Source organism: Pieris napi, chromosome 2 (assembly GCF_905475465.1).
Source record: "Pieris napi chromosome 2, ilPieNapi1.2, whole genome shotgun sequence".
NCBI lineage: Eukaryota > Metazoa > Arthropoda > Insecta > Lepidoptera > Pieridae > Pieris > Pieris napi.
In genome coordinates, this window is record NC_062235.1 from 6,218,274 (window position 1) to 6,239,824 (window position 21,551).

At 34.4% G+C, this 21,551-nt stretch overlaps 4 protein-coding genes across 4 annotated transcripts; 2 read left to right on the plus strand and 2 right to left on the minus strand.

Annotated features, from left to right (window-relative positions):
- Positions 1–1,125: 1,125 nt before the first annotated feature.
- LOC125062299 lies at positions 1,126–2,325 on the minus strand. Its single transcript, XM_047668116.1, has 3 exons — positions 1,784–2,325; positions 1,577–1,691; positions 1,126–1,417 (listed from the first exon to the last, which is right to left on the minus strand). Exons 1-3 carry the CDS (start codon positions 2,128–2,130, stop codon positions 1,148–1,150), a joined length of 732 nt encoding a protein of 243 aa, XP_047524072.1. The 5' UTR covers positions 2,131–2,325; the 3' UTR covers positions 1,126–1,147.
- A 616-nt stretch (positions 2,326–2,941) lies between these two features.
- LOC125055979 (eukaryotic translation initiation factor 3 subunit A) lies at positions 2,942–17,347 on the plus strand. The gene is made up of 23 exons (XM_047658777.1): positions 2,942–3,110; positions 3,728–3,956; positions 4,498–4,672; positions 5,057–5,245; positions 5,530–5,634; positions 5,813–6,021; positions 6,535–6,701; positions 7,370–7,507; positions 8,219–8,423; positions 8,829–8,928; positions 9,460–9,689; positions 10,254–10,446; positions 10,780–10,884; positions 11,055–11,184; positions 11,853–12,055; positions 12,714–12,865; positions 13,000–13,160; positions 13,739–13,826; positions 14,344–14,535; positions 15,242–15,332; positions 15,811–15,974; positions 16,217–16,299; positions 16,588–17,347. The coding sequence occupies exons 1-23, from the start codon at positions 3,062–3,064 to the stop codon at positions 16,626–16,628; spliced, it is 3,399 nt and encodes a 1,132-aa protein (XP_047514733.1). The 5' UTR covers positions 2,942–3,061; the 3' UTR covers positions 16,629–17,347.
- A 305-nt stretch (positions 17,348–17,652) lies between these two features.
- Positions 17,653–20,070, minus strand: LOC125055994. The gene is made up of 2 exons (XM_047658801.1): positions 19,660–20,070; positions 17,653–18,741 (listed from the first exon to the last, which is right to left on the minus strand). The coding sequence occupies exons 1-2, from the start codon at positions 19,999–20,001 to the stop codon at positions 18,259–18,261; spliced, it is 825 nt and encodes a 274-aa protein (XP_047514757.1). The 5' UTR covers positions 20,002–20,070; the 3' UTR covers positions 17,653–18,258.
- LOC125055984 (protein ANTAGONIST OF LIKE HETEROCHROMATIN PROTEIN 1-like) lies at positions 17,722–19,654 on the plus strand. Its single transcript, XM_047658790.1, has 2 exons — positions 17,722–18,189; positions 18,783–19,654. The coding sequence occupies exons 1-2, from the start codon at positions 17,722–17,724 to the stop codon at positions 19,602–19,604; spliced, it is 1,290 nt and encodes a 429-aa protein (XP_047514746.1). The 3' UTR covers positions 19,605–19,654.
- Positions 20,071–21,551: the final 1,481 nt, after the last annotated feature.

The following is a 21,551-nucleotide window of genomic DNA, read 5'->3' on the forward strand; positions in this document are numbered from 1 at the left end:
AGTACAACTTGAAAGGCAAGTTCTTTAGCGTAGCGTTTACTAAAGCAAATAGCGTTTACATGTTTCAACTAAAGTACTATCCTAAAGCACTCTCCTAAACACTAAGATAATGTAAATCGGCCTTTACGGATGGAGAATTTTCTTAGTCTTTTAATTTATATTAGGTACGATATTTAATTTACACTTCATTTAACAATATTAAAATTCAGATACATACATATACATAGCTGTACCATAGATCAGACAAATTAATCAGCATTTATAAAACGAGTTTACTTCGCATTTTCGGGATTTATCATCGCAATCAAAAAATATGTTTTTGGCAGGGGATGACTAAAATAATATAAAGGTTTGTGGAAATAAATCTTTTTGTCTTAAGTTTGTATTATGGTTTGAGTTAAATTTGAGACTCTCATTTAAAGAACTCTCGGCTTTAGGAACACAGTTTTCCGTAACACCTCAACTTCCTAGTTCCGCCATATTTAAATGGCGCTCACGTATGTCCGAACGTGATTGTTAATTCATACGTTCGTTTTGCTAAAATATCGATTATTGTTATATATGTCGCAGCCAACTAGCTTAACTAGCCATTCAATTAACAGCCTAGCGTTTTAACTAAACAGCTCCGTTGAACTAGTGGCCTGAAAGATATTCAGCCAGTTGATCAAACAGCTAGGCAAATTACTTGAATCGATGACGTTAGATTACTTGCCTATCCAGTTCATTTCAATTTAGTTCCACTTTCTGCCACCTACTCCAAACTGTCAATAAAGCGTCGGCAAACTTCTTATGTCAGATATTTCTGTCACATGATCATACAAATGGCCTAAGCATTAGCCAGTCAGTTTAATAAATGTTGTTACGCTACAGAATATGTTTCAGGCCGCTAGTTAAGGCTGTTAATTAAACAGCTCATTAAGCTAGTCCGCGGCGATATATATATATATTATAACAATAAAAAGATTAAACTTCTTTAGGATTTTTTGAAAATGGATCGCATTTTGTGACTTTTTGAATATATTACTTTTTTTCATAGTTATTTAATAACAGTCAAGTTATATCTAAATGATACAACTTCTACGAATAAACTTACAGGATGCATAGGCATAAAAAATGAACATGTAGGAATAAAAAATAAATTATTTATTTACACCTTTGCCCTTACATTACCCTGACTTAATTGCCGTAGATACTTCAGTTTAGCCCAAACACCCTGACACATCCTATTGAGACGCTTATCGTTAGTAGATCTAGCAAATTCTGCAACTTTTCTAACAATTTGTCTTGATAACTTCAAGTTGCCCGTTTGTGCAAATGCCAGCGCTGAATATAGTTTACTTCGAGCAGCAAGGCTTTCATCTCCAAGCATTTGTGATAGTCTATATTGTCTAACAGAAATTCTGCCTGCTTCTTCAGCCTGAAAAGGAAAATATTATCTAAATTTTATAGACTATTAAAAATAATTCTTAATAGGTTTCATGAATTGTGCAGACATGCTACAAGGCTGCACAAATATGATATAACAAAAATTATAATGGTGTTTGGATGAGGATAGATAGGATTTTTTTTTACTTACACAGTGCTCAAAGTAGTCACCTAATGCAGAATATGCTCCTCCTAAAGTAGATAGCCATGCAAATGCATTTTCTATTTCAATTTTACTCCATACTAAATACGAAACTCTTTCATTCCTGAAACAAGCAGAGTAAAATGTAAATATATAAATATGTTACTGTAGAAAGAATAATAAGAAAATGCAAAGTACATATGTAACTAATCTTACCAAGCATAGTCTAGAATTTCTTTATCAGGTGGTTCTAGTATTAATTTTAAAAATCTTGTCTCACTCTTGTTACCGCTAAGTTCGTATAAATTATTGATATTTCTCCTAAAAAGTGTAGAATTTGCACATATTTTCATAAAGGGTTGTAGGTATAAAGCACTTAGGATAAACTTCAAACTTTTACGACGTCCTTTTCTGTCTTCTGTATTGATTTTTTTTGCAATCCTTAAATCGCCAAAGGAACTTAATAACCTTAAATAAGTATTTTCTTCAGAGAAACTAACACATTCTTCGGTAACATAAATAATGAGAAAAGGAGTGTGAAAGAGGTCTACTTTGATCTTCATTGTATTTAAAAGACTGTTATTAATATTGGTTTAACTTTTAAACTACCTCATATCTTGATGAGATAAAACTAGAAAAAAATTATAAATAAAACAAAACATCAAATAAGCTTGTCACTCAGGATAAAATTTTACGAAAGATGTTAATGGTCAAAAATTAATAAATGTCAGTTAGTTTATCTTCCAACTATACTACACAAAATATGTAGTATGTACTCCAATGCAAAGGTTTTACTAAAAAAATGTCAGGGTTCCCAACGTAAGGAGATTCCCACTAAATATAGGCAGGCATACACAGGTAAGATACGAGATATTTCCGGGTATTCTCAACTACTTTTTATATTTTTGTCACGTAGTTTAACTCTTTAATTAAACATTAAATTATTAATAATACACAAATGCAGTCATGAATTTGCCTGGGTTAAGTTGGAGTTATGGATATTTTGCAATGTTAGAGAATCGATTATTTGATAAAGCCAATTAAAAAAAGTCTAATGTCTAGTATTAATTTTAATATAAAATTAAACGAAACGGATACCTTTTAGCTTTGTTTCTTTAACGGCGCTTAATTTAATCGTTTAAATCATTCTTTATTTAATTCTTTAAAATATTTAAAAACGATTTTACGTACATTATTTTGGTTTCTTAAGATTATTAATAATATATTTTATTTAAATAAGTAAATTATATTGTAATTATTTTTTTTATTTGGCGATTTTAGTTGCTTTTGATGTCACAGATCGGGTAATTTATTTTTTCGAGTTGGTAGCACAAAACTGAAAACACACCACGTCGTTGTCGGCCATTTTGGTCTGCTTCATAGTGAGTAGTGACAGACCGGTGGTCCGTGGTGAGAGGAATAATTTTTATTATTCCATAAAAACAGATTTTCATGTACTAATCCTGTTAATGAAGTGATTAGTGCAAATACACAATGGCGAGATATGGTCAAAGACCAGAGAATGCCCTTAAACGGGCAAATGGTATGTAGTTTTTGTTATCTTACCACGTTGCATGAATATTAAATGACCTCTGTTTCGTAATATATAGCTTTATTTTCTCCCCTGATCCTAATTCTAAATTTTATGTAATTATTATTCTGAAAGAAAGTTGGTATTGACATATTTTATGTTGTGATTTGTCGTCGCTCAAATATAATATAACCAAAATGCCGTCTATAGTCGAATTTTTAATTAGACGATATCAACTGACGTTTACGGTGTTGTCAGTTTTTAATGAAATAAAAATAGTGTTGTGACAAAGTAAAAACCCCTGAATTAATGATCGGTGATGGCACTAGTCGCCGCCCCGCGCTTTGTAATAAGACGTCAAAAAACTGATTGTAGTTACATAGTACTAGTACCTAACTTATATCAGAGCACTTTTATACAATTTTGAAATAGAAATAATATTCTTTTATTGTTTGAAATGATTGACTATTCACACTCATTGTTCATTCATCTGATTGAACAAGAACTGAACGCATCACTATTACTTTAAATGTGGCAACATTATTTTACAAAGTGACATTAGCTACTGTCAGTTGATATCGTCTAATTAAAAATTCGACTATAGGTTACATCAAGCCGTTTAATTTCAGAATTTATGGACTTGGATAAGCCCTCCAGGGCTTTGGACACCTTACAAGAGGTGTTTAGGAACAAGAAATGGGCCTACAATTGGTCAGAATCGGTGTTAGAGCCGATCATGTTTAAATATCTAGAACTATGTGTCGATCTTCGCAAGTCACATATAGCTAAGGAAGGTCTTTTCCAGTATCGTAATATGTTTCAATCTGTGAATGTTGGATCTTTGGAGCAAGTGATAAGGTAATTGCGTTATTTAGCAACAATAAATAACAATGACTCAATATATATTAGTACAGTGGCACCTATATACTGGTGCCCTACACTAATTTCTCCAACCTCAGACTAGACCTCAGTGTGTTTGCTTGTTTCTCTCATTTACAAATCATTATCATATTAATTTTTTGGGTCTGAAGAAGATGATGTCTATTGAATTAAAGCGTGAAATCAATTTTTTATTCAAATATACATATCAAAAACAAGTGAGGTGGTGTTTTTGGTGCTGGAATGGAATAATTCATTTCAAAGGGGAAAATCGTTTTGAGATATGAGAATTTTGACACACAAGGTTACAGAAGAAATAAAACTTGTATGTCAAGGTACCACTGTTATATGTATAATTCTTGACAGTTTGTTTTTGTGACAAAAAGGACAACGCTTTCTTACTTGATTTAGCTTCTAGGTGTGATGGGTTTATACATCTTGATTAGCCTAAATTTGATAGTGATATAATATGGAGATAATTTTATTTACTTTTCAAATATAAAGGCAACTTATTTTACAGAGGTTATTTGCGTATGGCAGAGGAGAGAACAGAAGCTGCCCGTCAGCAGTCAACTCAAGCTGTTATCGATACTGATGACCTTGATAATCTGGCTACACCTGAAAGTATACTACTCAGTGCTGTTTCAGGAGAAGATGCCCAGGATCGTTCCGATAGAACTATACTTACTCCATGGGTTAGTAGTACTACAAGCTTCAGTCTGTAATATTTATTAATTTGGATTAATTTAATTTCATTGGTTCAATTGAATAAGCCTCTGAAATAAATCCCATTTCTTTCTTTTATAGTTGTGAAGTGGTAGGCCTCAGAGGTAGATAATAAAGTTGGTTTGTTACCACAAACACTGTACATTTCATTGTTGGTGTTAATATATACCTGCACAAAATATATCTTTGATTATCGTTTTATACTTTAATATTGATTTGTTTTTTTAACAGAGCTTGTATAGACCAGCAGTCAAACATGCTATATATATATATATATATATATTACTTTTTTTACAAGGTGTTATAAGTAGTTTGATGTGTGTTACTTGTGACATCATTATTTCTTTTTCCAGGTAAAATTTTTATGGGAGTCTTATTGCCAGTGTCTTGAACTCCTTCGTACTAACGCACATGTCGAGACTCTGTACCATGATATTGCTCGTATGGCATTTCAGTTCTGCCTAAAATACTCTCGAAAAACAGAGTTTAGAAAACTTTGTGATAAGTTACGAAAGCATCTGGAGGATATCTGCAAACCCAACGTAAGATTTAACACTATTTTAAATTGATTTATTTTCGACAAGCCTCTGAAATAAATCCCATTTCCGACTTATAAATAGTTGTGAACTGGTAGGCCTCAGAGGGAAATTAAATAGGGTATGACGCGACAAACAGTGATCAATGCACTGATTGTGTTAATTTATGCCTGTACAAATGAAATTAAATTTTTTTTATAAAAATCTATTTTATTTAGCTTTATTTTAGAAAAGCTTTGTTTCAAATTTTGTTATATTGTTTATTTATATCAAAATGTTTTTGTTTACAGGTGCAAACTGGCAATGTCAGCATTTCTAAGCCAGAAACCCAGCAATTGAATCTGGAGACCCGTCTGTTCCAACTGGACAGTGCAATTCAGATGGAGTTGTGGCAGGTTTGTAGTATTTTTAAATAATTCTTAAGAAAACATCATGGAGGTGAAGATAATAATAAAGTAGTATTTAGTAGACAATTGTTGAAAATTTTAAAAGCTTAACAAAATTTTATAATTAAGTTTAAAATAGTAAGAATAAATTGAACCTGCTTTATAAGTGATCTGATTTTCCAATTAGGAAGCCTACAAAGCAATAGAAGACATCCACAACTTGATGAACATGTCAAAGAAGACACCTGTAGCTAAAACAATGGCTAACTACTATGGCAAGCTAGCTCTAGTCTTCTGGAAGGCTGGACACTGTCTTTTCCATGCGGCAGCACTATTGAAACTCTTTCAACTGTCAAGGGAGATGAAGAAGAACATAACCCAAGAGGAGTTGCAAAAGTAAGTGTTTTTTGTCCAGTTTTTACAAAGGTCAAAATATTAAGTATACACTTTTTTCATGAGCCTCTGAAATAAATCCCATTTCTGACTAATAAGTGGTTGTGAAATGGTAGGCCTCAGAGGTAGATAATATTGGGTATGACGCGACAGGCAATGTGCAATGCATTTTCTGTGTTAATTAATTCCTGAACAAATATTTACACCATCAAAAATAATTAATTTAATCCTTTTTAACAAATATAAGAATGGCGCTGTTCTCTAGATTGTATTATAATAAAAGTTGTGGATAAAATGATTACATTTTTACCTGGTACCATTTAAGTCTGCTAAGAATTTGGAAGTGGTTTATTGTTTACATATTATATTTATTGAACAATATATAAAAATGAATGGCTTAGATAGCTCCAAAGAATGGCATAAAACATATATAAACTAGCTCATTTACATTTCTGGGTATATTGATCATCTTTGATGGTGTATTATAGGAATAAAACAAATTTAACGTTTTTTTAGAATGGCTTGCCGAGTATTAGTGGCGGTGTTATCAGTGCCACTACCATCTCTACATCCAGAGTTTGATCGTTTTGTTGAAACTGACAAAAGCCCCGTTGAGAAGGCTCAGCGTTTGGCTGTACTGCTCGGTTTGGCTCAGCCACCGACTAGAGTCAGCTTGCTGAAAGGTATAAAGGTTTCCTATTGGTAACATATAATATATATTCACACAAGACATTAATTAATCTAATATATAAAATTCTCGTGTCACAATGTTTGTTCCCATACCCCTCTGAAACGGCTCGACCGATTCGAATTTTTTATCCATATTCAGTAAGTCTGAGAATCGGTTACTATCTGTCTTTTAACCCCCTAAGAGATAAGGGAAAACTGTTTTTTGTATATATTTTTTTATGGTGCAAAAATACAACCCCTAATTTTCAACCATCTACGATCAATCCCAATTTTTCATTATAGTAGATAGTTATTTTTATTGAACTTAAAAAAAAAATGATAAAGACCTTGCTATGTTTAAATGGTAAATTATTATTTGTTTTTACAAAACGTAACAATGTTTTGCAATGTATATAGAAAAACACACATATGCATCTCTCATACAAGGACAATTAGTTCATAGACAAAATACTGGACTGCAATATAAATTGTATTGAAATATTGATAGATGTTTTAGGCCTCTGAAATAAATCCCATTTCCTACTAGTCAATAGTTGTGAAGTGGTAGGCCTCAGAGGTATATAATATTGATATATAAAAAAATAATTATTTACCACGTTTATTGGGATATAATAAAGTATCGTGACTAATGAAAGTTAAAATTCAATATAATTTTAACCAGACGTGGTCCGTCTGAACGTGGTGTCGCTGGCGTCACCTCAGCTGCAGCAGCTCTACTCGTGGCTGGAAGTGGAATTCAATCCTCTCACAATCTGCAATAATGTACAGGGAGTCGTACAGGCTCTGCAGGAAGATCCTAGTAAGTATATTGAAGTGAAACTTCTTTAGAATCGTTGTGATTTCAAACCGGATGCAACGAAAAAAGCGACAGTAAAAAGAGACAGACACATAAATTAATAGGATTTGGCGTGGGGGAGAGTGAGATAGGAGGCATTATACAGTGTATAAACTTTAAATTAGTGTGTATTTGAACATTTTCTGAAATGAAGAAACAGATTTGATGAAAATTAAATAAGTAAGTCAAGTAAGTAGTTTAATTGTAAAATTAGATTATTTATCAATTTTATTTACAAATCATTAGTTATAGAAACTTTTTGAAGTGCAAACTTCGTACTACTCTTAATTAAAAGTTTATACACTGTATAATGCTTCCTATCTCATTTTATCCCACGTTGGATCTTGTGAATTTATTTCAAACTTTTATTATTTTAGTTTTTACCAAATTAAAGATTGATATTAAAGTTATAAATAAAAATTTAATATTAAAATATATATGTTTTTAAAGAAAAGATCCTACATTTAGATAGAGAAAAAGTCTAATTTACATATTTTAATTATAAAAACTTTGTTTTTGAAGGTTTCACTTCTACCACGTGTGAATTGGACACATGATTTTTTTTCAATTTTTGAATGCCCGGTGTGACGGGTTTTGCAAGTCGCGAAAAATACTTCAGTTAAAAATATTTACAATACAATGTGCCGCTTAATATTACGTTAATATTACTTACAGATTCTCCATTAGCACAGTACACCGTGGCCGTAACTGATGTGGCCTTAGTGCGTCTGATTCGCCAATTGGCACAGTGCTATGATTGTATTCAGTTCTCCCGGCTCCTTGAACTTGCTGGAACCGACAATTTCTTCCATATAGAGCGACTGCTGGTTGATTGTGTCCGGCATAATGATATGCAGATACGTGTTGACCATGCTAACAAGTAAGTTTCTTAAGAGAAGCTATAACTATTTCTTAGCGGCCAGAACTTTCTATTTGAGTAGCAATATGTCCACAAGAGTTAAATTAGGATAACTGTACTAACACTAAATTTGTACATATTAAAGTTTGAATTAAGAAATACATTGCAAATTATATAATTAGTAGTGTTCAAATAAAAATATATTTTACTACTATTAAAAAAATATGAAGCATAAAAAAAGGTTAAAAACTTTTAATTTCCTATTGAACTTTAGTTTCAAAATCACTGCGACATGCGTGACTAAGTAACATCTAACTAATTTGTAAGGAAAGGGTGAAGTCATAAAGCGTGAGCTAGTCTTTTCCTTACGGAGTAGATTTGGCTCGGTCAGTTCTGCCAACAGCTAACTATAACATCGTTTTTAAGGTGCGTACACTTCGGCGTAGAAGCCGGTGGTAATGAATGGTGCTCATCCGCAGACGAAGCTTGCGGCGGCGCCATCCTACAGGCGACACCCGCTGAGCAGGTTAGCATTAAATATATAAATAACTAGCAGGCCGGCCAAGCGTTGCTATGGCTAAGGTTTTTGTTATATTACATAGTAGTAAACTATTCAAGGGAAACGGTAGGAGAACACCAGTCATGGGGACCACCATACTTTTTTGGTGGTTATGCCATTAAATTGTAGCTTATGCGAAACGTTGGTACTTTCAACACAGCGCCATCTGTTAGAATTGTGACTATCAAATAATAAACAAATATTGTGTAATAAAATAATATTGCGGGTATAAATTGAGATGTAAGCTATCCTATCTTTTAAGTTAGATCAAACCGCACACGGTGTGCAAATTTGATTGAAATCGGTTCAGTATTAGGAGTCCATAGCGGACAAACAACGTGACACGTAATTTATATATATTAAGATTAAGATTAGACACATTTTAAAGATATGAGATTTATATATCTAGGACAATTGTTTCATAAATCATTGAACAATTCAATATTTTTTTTGCAAAAATTTCGAACATTTTAACTTATATACAGCTAATAATCATAGGTTCGTGAACAACTAGTACGCGCAGCTGAAGTTCTTACTCGCGCAGTACAAGTGCTGTACCCTCAACGTCGTCGCGCAGAAAGAGAGCGAGCCCGTCTTGCAATGGTACAACACTATCATGAGAACAAACACGCGGAACATCATCGTGTGTTACAACGCCACAAGATCATTGAGGAACGCAAGGAGTATATAGAGCGGTTGAATACTGTTCGCGAGGAGGAAGAGTTGCGGTATGTAATGCAGTTCACATAGAACATTTCTTGGTGTTAATTCGTTTTGTTTCAGTCTTAATATAAAGGTTATTATGAAAATTCACCCTATGAATATATCATATTTATTTTAAAAGTGTAAGCACTTTTAATAGTCAACCATCAAACCTTTGGGTTAATATTCAGAGTTTTTATAAATTTGAGGAATACTTAAATGATCCTAATCCTTGGGACTGATTTGCTTCAGTTCAAACAATTTGTATGACTCAATACTTGGCGATTAAAAAGAGTGGCGGAAAGTTTCTTGCCAGTTCTTCTTACCCGCTCTACGCCCTTGACTTGCGAACTGGTAGTAAATGTAAATTTACAATTAATATAACTTTCTGACGATTCATAAGTGTACTTGTTAACCTATATGAATAAAGATATTTTTAGTTTGAGTTTAAACATTGATTGACAAGAAAATTAAGTTAAATGTCAACCTCATTTGTCTTACATATTGTAGATCATAATTCTGATTAAGAAAACATATTTTTCTATCATTCAACTAAACAATATGAGTATTTAATTTTTAACCTTCTCCAGTCGCCAAGAAGAGCAACTTCGCGCAGCCGCAGCAGCCGAGGCCAAGCGCCAGGAACAAGAGCGCGAAGAGCGTGAACGTAAACGCCATGCGTCGGAATTGGCCGCTATGCGGGAGAGACACTTGCGTGAACGTATCGCCCACATCTCGCAGACGATGCACGGCAAGAAGGTTCTGCAGAAGCTGGATGAGGAGGTAAATATTCTCTTGTCCACGGGAACTACATATGTTAGAATTTTTGTGTTGTTCGCACCACCGGCCTATCTTTACCTAAATTGTATATATTAACGTAATACATAGTACATATAATGATATGAAAACATCGAAAGTAATGACTTTCGATAGAAAAACAATTTTGAGAGATTCCTTAGTTTTCTTTGGTTGCATACTATTGCGAGATGGATCTCAGGAAATACGGTCCGTCATAAACTGATTTTAAACCACGCTAGTAGCTGGATTGATAAAAATAGTTATTTAGTTTATAAATCGATTTAATTTTAGAAGGCTAATGTTACCAATCTTTGATAGGATCTTAAAAAGATGGACGCAGAGGCAATTGCTCAGCGTGAGGCTGAAGAGCTGATGAAGGAGCGACGAGAGCTGCAGGCCAGACTCAAGTCGCAAGAGAAGAAGGTAAAATTTATGACAAAAATATTTTTATAATTGCAACGCAATTTGTGATGACAAACATTTTTGTTTTAATAATTTATTATTGGATTTTAAAAGATTATGCAAACCAAAAGCCATATCTTATTAATAGTCAATCTTATTATGTCGTCGTAATTCAGAAAATATTTATGTAGGTCGATTACTTCGAGCGTGCTAAACGCCTGGAAGAGATCCCGTTGCTTCAAAAGAGCTTAGAAGATAAACAGGTACAGGACAAGGTCTTTTGGGATCAGCAAGAGAAGGAACGCATTGAACAACTTATTGGTGAGTACCATAGAGATATTAGAACAGTAGTGATTTCATTTATTTAATAATGTATAAGTATATATCTATATAAAATGTCTAATCAGTTATGTAAAAGACTTTTACTGTATTATTTTAGTTAAGAATGGATGAAAAAATACAGTTATTTATAATAGTTAATTTTAACCAACTTCAAAAAGTGGTTAGGAAGGTATTATAATCTATTTAGGCAAGCGACTATGCCAACTGAATGATTTCAACTTAGGGAACAGTTCCACTTTCATCAAAATTGGTTTAGTAATTTTTTAGATATACACGCATTTCTGAAGGTTAAATATTTAATATTGGCAGGTATAAAGAAAAAACTTTTTTGACTGGATTAAAGTTATGTATTATTATAAATTTACAATTATTTTACATAATTTTAAATTTAGCTGACGTTTCGCGTGCTTTACAGCGTGCATGGTCACGGTGACTGAAGACAAAAGGTGTTGGATGTCAAAAAAGTAACTTTAATCCGGTCAAAAAAGTTTTTTCTTTAAATGTGTAAAGGTTATGTTAATAAAAGACAATACTATTGGCAGGTATTTTAAATTTACCGTTTTAAATTACTTTAACACACTTTGAATGTTCTTTAGGTAGTTAATTAATATAGTAAATAAATCAGCATTATTATTAATTGAAAACAGAGGCTCGTGCCCGCGACGTCGCGACCCAAACGCGTATGAACCGTATGCACGCGAACAGAGATGAGTTCATGTCGCGTCTACGCAGCGAGCGTGGGGCCGCGTACACCAATCGTCTCGCTCAGTTCCAAGCTCAACTCACCTCGCAGAGGGAAATCCGTCTTGAGAAGAGACGCAAGCAACGTATTGAGGAGAGAAGACAGGAGGTACGTTTTTCTTTTAAGTCTTGTACTAAAATAGAAAGAGGGTTGGCCATACGTTCTAACTGTGCACCAATGGAATTTTCTTTCTATGTGCCCAATTAGCACTAGCTCATGCGGTGTAGGGATGGACATCTCATCTCATGTGTCTGGACATCTACTTGTCTATAAAATAAAAATGTTGATAGAAACATATACAATGTGCGATCAAAACCTGTTTAGGGTTGTAAAACTACTGGATTTTTTAGTTTATTTTATCATTTATTATTGTTTATAAAATAAAATCGATGGCATCGGTCAAGGTAAAAATCGTAAGGAAACCTCCACGTCTAAGACCCAAAAATCTGTTTTGGTGGCTACTGTCGATAATCACCAAGGAAACGGATACAGAAGTCTACTTACTACTCCAACACTAATCTACCGTAACTAAAGTTTTAGCGCCATTTGTTTTATTGTCACGATTTTTGCAATTTTTATTTTGATAAGCACTTATGTCATATACATATACAGGCTAAAAGGTTCCCTCTCAACATGGATAACGAAAGCCTTATAAACTCTCTTAAAACTTAATACAATAAAATAATAATGATTGTAATAATGGTAATGATAAGTAATGTGAAGTCTTATTTATTGGATTCTCATTTAAATCTCAAATTCCTTACAGTGGTTAGCGGAGAAGAAGCGTTTAGAGGAAGAAGCCGTGGAAGAGGCCCTTAGACAGAAGGAAGAAGAGGAACGCCGCGAACAAGAAGAGAAGGAGAGAAAGAAACAAGAAGAACTCGCCGCGCTTAAGGAGAGGAAAGAAAAGGAGGAACGGTAATATATTTAAATTCCAATACTTATATTTTTTTAGGAAAGTCTCTTATAACAGTCTTATAATTAGTTCATGGAATGACTTTTTTATCTGTTGAATTATAATAATTAATTAAAAGTGATATATTAATTTTCAGTGAACACGCGGAAATGCTTGCCCGCGTTCAAGCGAAGGCTCGCGCCAAAGAGGAAGAGATCACTCGCAAGTTGGAAGAGCAGAAGACGACCACTCAGTCCACCTGGAGACGGAATAAACCTGGCGAAGCTTCAGTTGAAAAGAAAGAGCCTTGGAGACCTTGTAAGTGAACCACTTATAATTGTATTATTTTATTTATTTATTTACACTTCGTTGCAAAAAACAAAGAATGAAACACAATACAAAAAAAATATAAGGGATGCAACGGGCGGCCTTATCGCTAATAAGCGATCTCTTCCAGGCAACCCTAGTTAAAGAGAAAAACTAAAAAAAAAAAAGAAACATGATGCGTGCGAGAAGTGCAGAACCAAATGTTATATAAAAAAATATTAACAACAGACTAAAAACTTAAAAGCTAATCTTACAAATATGTACATGGACAGCAAATAGTGATGTATTATATATTTTATACATACAATACAATTCTACAATTATCCTTAATAAAATTGTATATTAAATTTATAATGAGATACGTTTGGGTTTTTAAAAAGAAAAGAAAAATATGTTCAGGTTCGCAAATGTCGTGATCTGTGAATAATCAATTAAATAATGATTTTCTTACATTGTATTACTCTGCCACAAAATTCAAATCAGTATTAATAGAATGTCGAAACAAAGCTTCAATATAAGCATATTTTACCATAGAAAATTCAATACAATAATAATGTTTATTTTTACAGCTCGTCCCCGCGACGGTCCGGCCCGATCGCCCGAGCCTCGTGGAGACCGCTCCACGGGAAGAGACGATCGCCCGCCGAGAGATGACAGGTAATTTTTACAAGTTTAATAGTAGATTAATTGTAGTCGGTACCTGGATATTTTTTTAGCTAAACAGTAATAAACTCTAATGAAAATGATCACACGAACTAGTAAGATAGTAAAGTCAGTAAGTAGTAGTAGTTATAGTAAATTTGTATGGAAAACTAGAATTCTTCTTTATTGGAACAGAACAGAAACTCCAATATATATTGCTTAAAATAATACGCTATGTAAATAAAAAAAGACACATATCTTTTATTAACGGATACGTTTATACTTGAATAAACTATTGTTAATTTCCTAGCAATCGTTAGTTAACCATGAAATTGTATAAAGAAATGGGTTTCTTATATTATGTTTAAAACATCTTTACAATGTTCTAAAATATATTATTTCAATCTACATCCAATTGAAGTCTTTACACTATTATTCTGATTTGCATTCTGTTTTATAATCTTTTTGTTCTACATGTGATGCAGAATAATTCGAGATTAGCTTTATTTTGTTAACAATTTTCTATTAACAGCCGCCGTGACGATAGAGCCCGTGATGACCGCGGTCCAAGAGAAGAAAGATCACGCGAAGAGAGACCGCGAGAAGAAAGACCACGAGATGAGAGACCACGTGACGAGAGACCTCGTGACGAAAGACCCCGAGATGATAGACCTAGGGATGAAGGAGCATGGAGGTCCGTCAACCGCGAACCAGAGAGGGACAGGTATACTTCTGACATCACATCTATAGTCGTATTTTTAATTAGACGAAGTCAACTGACGTTTACGGTGTTGTCAGTTTTTAATGAAATAAAAATAGTGTTGTGACAAAGTGAATGATGGTAAAAACCCCTGAATTAATGATCGGTGATGGCACTAGTCGCCGCGCCGCGTTTTGTAATAAGCCGTCAAAAAACTTATTGTAGTTACATAGTACTAGTACCTAACTTATATCAGAGCACTTTTATACAATTTTGAAATAGAAATAATATTCTTTTATAGTTTGAAATGATTAACTATTCACACTCATTGTTCATTTATCTGACTGAACAAGAACTGAATGTATCACTATTACTTTAAATATGGCATCATTATTTTACAAAGTGACATTAGCTACAGTCAGTTGGCTTCGTCGAATTAAAAATACGACTATAGTCATAATTTTAATGATCTGTTTATAATATTTTCTTACGTTAGCAGACTTTTTACCAATGTTCTGTTTAATTATAATCTGAAATAGGTTGTACACCTTCTAAATCCGAAACATAACCTTGACGTACTAGTACGTATAAAAATGACGTACTTAATTAATAAATGAAACATAAGCGTTAATTAGATAATCGTTAATTGTTTTTGTAGTGATACGAGAATTTATGAATAAGGAGATGGTTTGATGTTTATCGTATTAAAAGTAACATTTATAATTTGCAGGCCTCGTTACACGGGTCGTTCAAGCGGTCCCCCCGCATCTGACAGCAACAGCTGGCGTCGTGGACCCGCGGAACCTCCACCGGCCACTTCTGTGAGTTAAATTTGATTAATATTTTTACAACTAATGAGCTTATTTCATATTATGCCAAGGGTAATTTTGTCAATTTGTATATTTTGTTAAATAATTTCGATTTGCTATTTTAAACTTAGGACAAGTAAAGTACTCCATCAAACTGTTTTGTCGTAAATAATGTGAAATGGGTTCTTTGATGGGAAATTTGATTCCAGATGGATTTTAAAATTACATCCTGTATTTAAATTACTATGAATGCGTGGTGCATTACAAACATAGATAGTTAATTATTTTGTGAATGGTGTAATATTAAGCAAATTTGACTAGAGCTAGGTGAAGCATTTGAAAGACAGCCCTAAGATTGGTAGCCCCTTAGGCCTCAAATGAGAGTTCTGTCTGTTATCTTTGTTTACTGTATCTCCTGTGTAAATAGAGATAAGCCGTATCTAAGACATATACATAATCTGTATGAATCTAATTAAATAAATTTATTCAGGAGCGCTCGTCAACATGGCGATCCAAAGATTCCGCCCGTGACGATCGTCAACGTGACGCGCCGCGTGACCGTGAAGGATTCCGTGACCGCGAAGCACCGCGTCGCGATGACCGTGATCGCTTCCCGCGACGCGATGACAGGGATCCGCCAAGGAGGGACGACCGGTAAGAAACGGATACGGCATTTTATATTTTTTCCGTTAATAGTAAAGTCTATGTAAACTATAACGGAAAATAACGTTTCTTAATTGATTTATTTGGCTTTTGTTTTATTTGTAGTGATACAGTTTAACTCTCTTATTTATAAAAAATAATCAGTTTAATTGCACTCTTCTAACAAAAATACTATTTCATTTCTAGTTAAAATATGTTAATTATATTTTTAAATGTGAACATTATTTTCACAGTGATGCTCCAAAACGTATGGATCGAGACGGACCGCGTCGTGAAGATCGTGACTCCCGTCCACCGCCACGCCGGGAAGAGAAACGTGAGTTATAAATATATTATTAGTATAATTTTTGAAAGCTAAAGAAATAGGTCACTTCACACAGGAATTAATTATTTAATATTTGGTTGCTTTCTACAATAAATTCAATTATGTCAATAGGTCAAGAAGTAGTCTACTAGATCTTAAATTAGCTCTGTATTGTAAATTCGAAATAAATATTATAAGGTCTAACTAGATTATTTATCTTTTGTCAGATATTTTTATACTTAAGACTTTTATGTTGATACCTTTAAAATGGGTAAATTTTAAAATATTGTTATTTTTCAGCTCGCGACCCCGATTCGTGGCAACAAGTCACAAAGCGTTAAGATAACTGGATTTTATTCATTTAACCCAAAATATTCATTTGTGTTTTAAATATATCGTTATATAATGTCCTGAAAACAAATATTTTGCGCCATCTCTAGGTAATTGGGGCCAAGCTTTGCTATTTTGTATTATTTATTTTCCCACATTTCGTTCGACTGAAGTAATTGTACAAATGTACAAACTCGGTCAACGATTAGCGGAAAAATCAAACAATTTATAATGTCTCGTTATAAATTTTATTTTTAAACAATTAGTAGAGAATGTCTCAAAATCTTGTCTTACTTACTTACTTCTACAGTAAGAATGAGGTGAACACTATTTTTTTTGTTCATAGAGAGCAGAGTTTGGTCCAAAAGCTTAACAAATAGTACACGCGCAATAGCCTTATCTCAGACTGTTCTAGAAAACTAATATGTGTAGTTACATGTAGTTTAGTATTTTGATATCATTATCAATTTGTATCGATACGCACTTTTCGTAGAGGGATTAAAATATGCTTATAAAATGGTGTTTTTTTTTCACATTTCGTAAAACTAACATTTTTGCCATATGAGTTGATAAGTGTGTTCATTAAATGATTAATCATTTTCTGGATTTTTTAACCACACAATGTTTTTTTTCTTATGGGATTTCAAGGGATAATGCTACTAACTATTAAGATATTATTGACTTTGAAAATCTTCTAATGTAATGTATGAAAATAAATGTTCCATCAAAATTGTGTTTTATTTATATACTGCTCAAAACAATTAAGCCGGTTGCAGACCGAAAACTAAGCTATGCCAAGGCTAAACTAAGCTATGCCAAGCAAGCTAGGCTAAGCTAGCTAACCCAAAGCTCAGTCAGTGTTGCGTAGTATGTGCAAAGGGTGTGCGGGGTAGCGGGAGGGGCTTAGCTTAGCTCGTGTAGTTGCGCATCGGCATACACAACTATCTTGGCTTCGCATATTTTAGTTAGCTCACATAGTTTGCGGTCTGCACAGACGTATGGAAAATTGCGTCAGCTATGCGAGCGAAGCTAAACTAATGCCCCGTATTCATGGTAAACATTTGTTTAGCAACAGTTGCTAAACATTGTTGGTGAGCGGCGAGAATGTTGCTAGCAACTATGTTTAAATCAATACAGGTTGTCCACACGCCAGTCTGCGTTAAAATGTTGCCCGAGGAGGTAGTGTTGTTGTGTTCTCTGTATCAGATGTATAGAATCTCTAATAAAAAAAAGAGAAAAAGATGGTGGATTCGAAATTATCTTTTGCAAAGAGAAAATTTGATGAGTGACCTCAGAATGACAGATGGATCATTTTGTAACTTTACGAGAATGTCGAAAAGTGATTTCGAACATCTTCTAGAAATGATTGGTCCATCAATAGCCAAAAGGGAAACAAATATTCGTCAGCCAGTTTCACCTCAAACGAGGCTGGCTATTACATTACGGTATCTTGCAACTGGAGATTCATACAGTTCTCTTTCATACACATTCAGAGTATCAAAACAATTGATTAGCAAAATTATACCAGATGTATGTCAAGAACTAATTAACTCACTAGCAGGATATGTCAAGGTACAAGAACACTATTTGTGTAATCAAGTATTTTATTAATTAAAAAACACAAAAAAAAAACAGTGTATGCTATTGCGTTGATTCATCACTGAGATAGTTAACTAAGTTTAGTATAGCCGAATCTTCTGTTTCGTCTCGTAATGCATCTAGTCTATTTGTTTCGTGTCTCTCAATTTCCCTTATTTCAGTTTCCTGAACATTATTTGGTGTTGATGATGGATGAGAAGATGCCGTTTGATATCCATATGTATTATATCGTCCCATTTTTAATTCATACAGTATATTATTAATATGGTACTTTGCCTGTGTCACGGCTTGGTCATCTTTAACACTTCTTAATTCAGCAGCAATATATTCACCATATATATCAAATGGATCCTTCTTCTCCCTTTCATCCATCTTTTTTTTAGCACTTTTCAAAACCTCTAATATTTCATTTGATTCATCTGTCTTATTTCTTTTCCTCGAAGATGTAGATGTTGTAGCATTCGGCCTTGGTGATTGAGATGGCTCTGACTCCATACCACTTTCAAGTGCATTGTTTTCATCTACCTGTAAATTATTATCTTATTATATATTTATTTATTTTTTAGGTTCCAAGTTCGGAACAAGAATGGAAACAAATAAGTCGTGAATTCGAAATACGATGGAATTTTCCACATTGCATTGGGGCCATTGATGGGAAACACGTTATGATTGTGGCGCCAAATAATTCTGGAAGTGAATACTACAATTATAAAAATCAGTTCAGCATGGTACTTATGGCAATTGCAGATGGCAATTACAACTTTATTTACGCAAATTATGGAGCTAAGGGTCGGTCGTCCGACAGTGGAATATTTCAAGAAACACCGTTTTATAATGCATTGTTAGAAAACTCACTTAAACTGCCACGGCCTGAACCAATAACACAAGGCGGAACAGAAATGCCGTATGTAATTGTAGGTGACAGTGCTTTCGCGCTAACGGAGAACATCATGAAACCATATCCTGGCATTCATGAACGTGGGAACAAAAAGCGTATATTCAATTACAGACTATCAAGAGCTAGGAGGATTATAGAAAATGTTTTTGGCATTTTATGTGTGGTGTTCCGTGTATTCACTAAACCTATTCCGTTAAAACCAGCCAATTGTGAACTCGTGGTAATTGCTTGTGTATATTTACATAACTTCTTAAGACGTAACTCAGTTTCCAGATCCATATATACACCTCCACAAACTTTTGATTTTGAAGACTCTGAAGGTAACCTATTAGAAGGTTCTTGGCGAAGGGAACTAAGTTCGTTTCCTATGATTGATTTGCAAAGACGGGGCAGGCCTGCATCACAATCAGCTCTTTGTATTAGAGAACAGTTTGCCGATTACTTTATAACTCCAGAGGGAAGAGTTCCATGGCAAAATAATGTAGCGTAATTGTAATAATTTTACAGACAATAGTATAAAACAATTATATACAAAAACAACTTACTGTTTTATTCATAGTATCCGTTTCACCAGAAGTAGTTGCACCACATAACAAAAATTCCAATGGCTCGTAATAAATCCATTTACATTTTTCTATTGCGCCGCTGCCTGTAGTTTTTTTTGCCGACATCTTTTTTTTCTCTCTAGTAAATTGAGTACGCAGTACATGTATTTTAGTTTCTACGTCTTTTTTGGGTATATTTAGGACTTGAGAAATTTCTTCGAATGCATCGTTCTTTTTGTTTCTATCTTTGTATTGTTTTATAGAACAATCCCATAATAATGGTTTTGATTGAAATAATTCTATTAATTGCATTATTTTATCATTGCTCCACACTACTGCCATGTTTATAAACTGTTGCAAACTCGTCCACACACGTCAACAATTGTCGCTAAACTGATGTTTACGCTTGTCGGGCGAGTCGCGAGAGCTTGTCAACATGATGCTGTCAACTCTGCAACACGCAGTGTTGCCAGCAACATGTTGACAGCAACTCCGCAACACGTTGATTCAACTTTGTTGCTCAACAAATGTTTCCCATGAATACGGGGCATAACTTAGCTTAGCTCTTGGTCTGCAACGCGTATTACGGGAACAAAACTTTAAAGTAGAACTAAACTTTTTACTTAAGGTTTTAATTATTACTGGCCACTAGATAATGTTAAGGCATTGTCGAAGAAAATAAAAAACAAAAGAGCATCGGCGTTTTGGTTAGCAGTCCTATAATAAAGTGGCAGTTTTTTTTTTTTTTTTGAAAGGGATCTCGCTGTTGGCCTTTAGGGCCTTGACAGCTCAGCTCGGGCTGTTATAAAGTGGCAGTGTGTCTAGAAACACCTAAAAACAATGTGACGTCTTTGAGTTTTCATTACTTTCTAATCACAGAAAACACACTTTAAGTAGTTTTTTTCAATCTTTTGAGTATTAATAGAAATTGAAGTGAGCCTTTTGAGTATTGTTATTCATTGAAGCGAGTGAGTTTAGGTCATAATGCCAGATCTGACTGAATTGCATGTCTCCCGAGCTATAGCTTTGCTTGAAGAGGGTCGAACTATGCGTTATGTAGGAAATGATCTATGAGTAGCCCCTTCTGTTATCTACAGACTTTGGAAGCGATACCGTGAGACGGGAGAATACTCACGAAGGCGTGGTCAAGGTCGAAAGAGAAAAACTACACGTTTGCAAGATCGCTACATCGTCAACTGTGCTTTACGTAACCGCACCACAACTGCAAGAGATCTACAAAATACACTAAGGACGGCTACTGGTGCAGAAATTTCCGACCAGACGGTAAGAAATAGGTTGGAAGCCAATTTGAGATCACGCCGACCAGTTCGGGCTGTGCGTCTAACAATTCAACATAGAAATAAAACTCGCCGACAGTTCGCGCAAAATCACGCTAATTGGCAACTTCGACATTGGAGGCTTTTTACTGACGAATCACGATTCCGTCTAACACGTTGCGATGGTCGTCTCCGTGTTTACAGACGCCCAGGCGAGCGATACAGTGCAGCAGCAGTCCAGGAATATGACAAATTTGGATGTGGCTCTGTGATGGTTTGGGGCGGAGTTAGTTTGGACCAGCGCACAGATCTCGTCGTTGTTCCCGGGCGCTTGTGTGCTCAAACTTACATTGAAAAAGTGCTCGAAGATCATGTTTGGCCCGCAGCATATGGTATGGGCCCAGATTTTCATTTAATGCAAGATAATGCCAGGCCGCATACTGCAGCCATCACGTCAGGTTACTTACGACAGCAGGAAATCCGTGTAATGGAGTGACCTTCCATGAGCCCTGACCTAAATCCAATTGAACACATTTGGGACTTGCTTGACAGGCGCATCCGGAAGCGTCCGATTGCACCTCAAACACTGCAGCAGCTCACTGAAGCGTTGATTGA

Bases quoted from the DNA above. Each gene is read 5' to 3' on its own strand.
- LOC125062299 (XM_047668116.1), bottom strand. From the start codon at position 2,130: ATGAAGATCAAAGTAGACCTCTTTCACACTCCTTTTCTCATTATTTAT. The intron at 1,692-1,783 runs GTAAGATTAGTT...TGCTTGTTTCAG, and splicing joins GAAATTCTAGACTATGCTTG to GAATGAAAGAGTTTCGTATT. The intron at 1,418-1,576 runs GTAAGTAAAAAA...TTTCCTTTTCAG, and splicing joins GTGACTACTTTGAGCACTGT to GCTGAAGAAGCAGGCAGAAT.
- LOC125055979 (XM_047658777.1), top strand. From the start codon at position 3,062: ATGGCGAGATATGGTCAAAGACCAGAGAATGCCCTTAAACGGGCAAAT. The intron at 8,929-9,459 runs GTTAGCATTAAA...TAATAATCATAG, and splicing joins AGGCGACACCCGCTGAGCAG to GTTCGTGAACAACTAGTACG. The intron at 14,536-15,241 runs GTATACTTCTGA...TATAATTTGCAG, and splicing joins CGCGAACCAGAGAGGGACAG to GCCTCGTTACACGGGTCGTT.
- LOC125055984 (XM_047658790.1), top strand. From the start codon at position 17,722: ATGTTGCTAGCAACTATGTTTAAATCAATACAGGTTGTCCACACGCCA. The intron at 18,190-18,782 runs GTACAAGAACAC...TTTATTTTTTAG, and splicing joins CACTAGCAGGATATGTCAAG to GTTCCAAGTTCGGAACAAGA.
- LOC125055994 (XM_047658801.1), bottom strand. From the start codon at position 20,001: ATGGCAGTAGTGTGGAGCAATGATAAAATAATGCAATTAATAGAATTA. The intron at 18,742-19,659 runs GTAAGTTGTTTT...AATAATTTACAG, and splicing joins CGGATACTATGAATAAAACA to GTAGATGAAAACAATGCACT.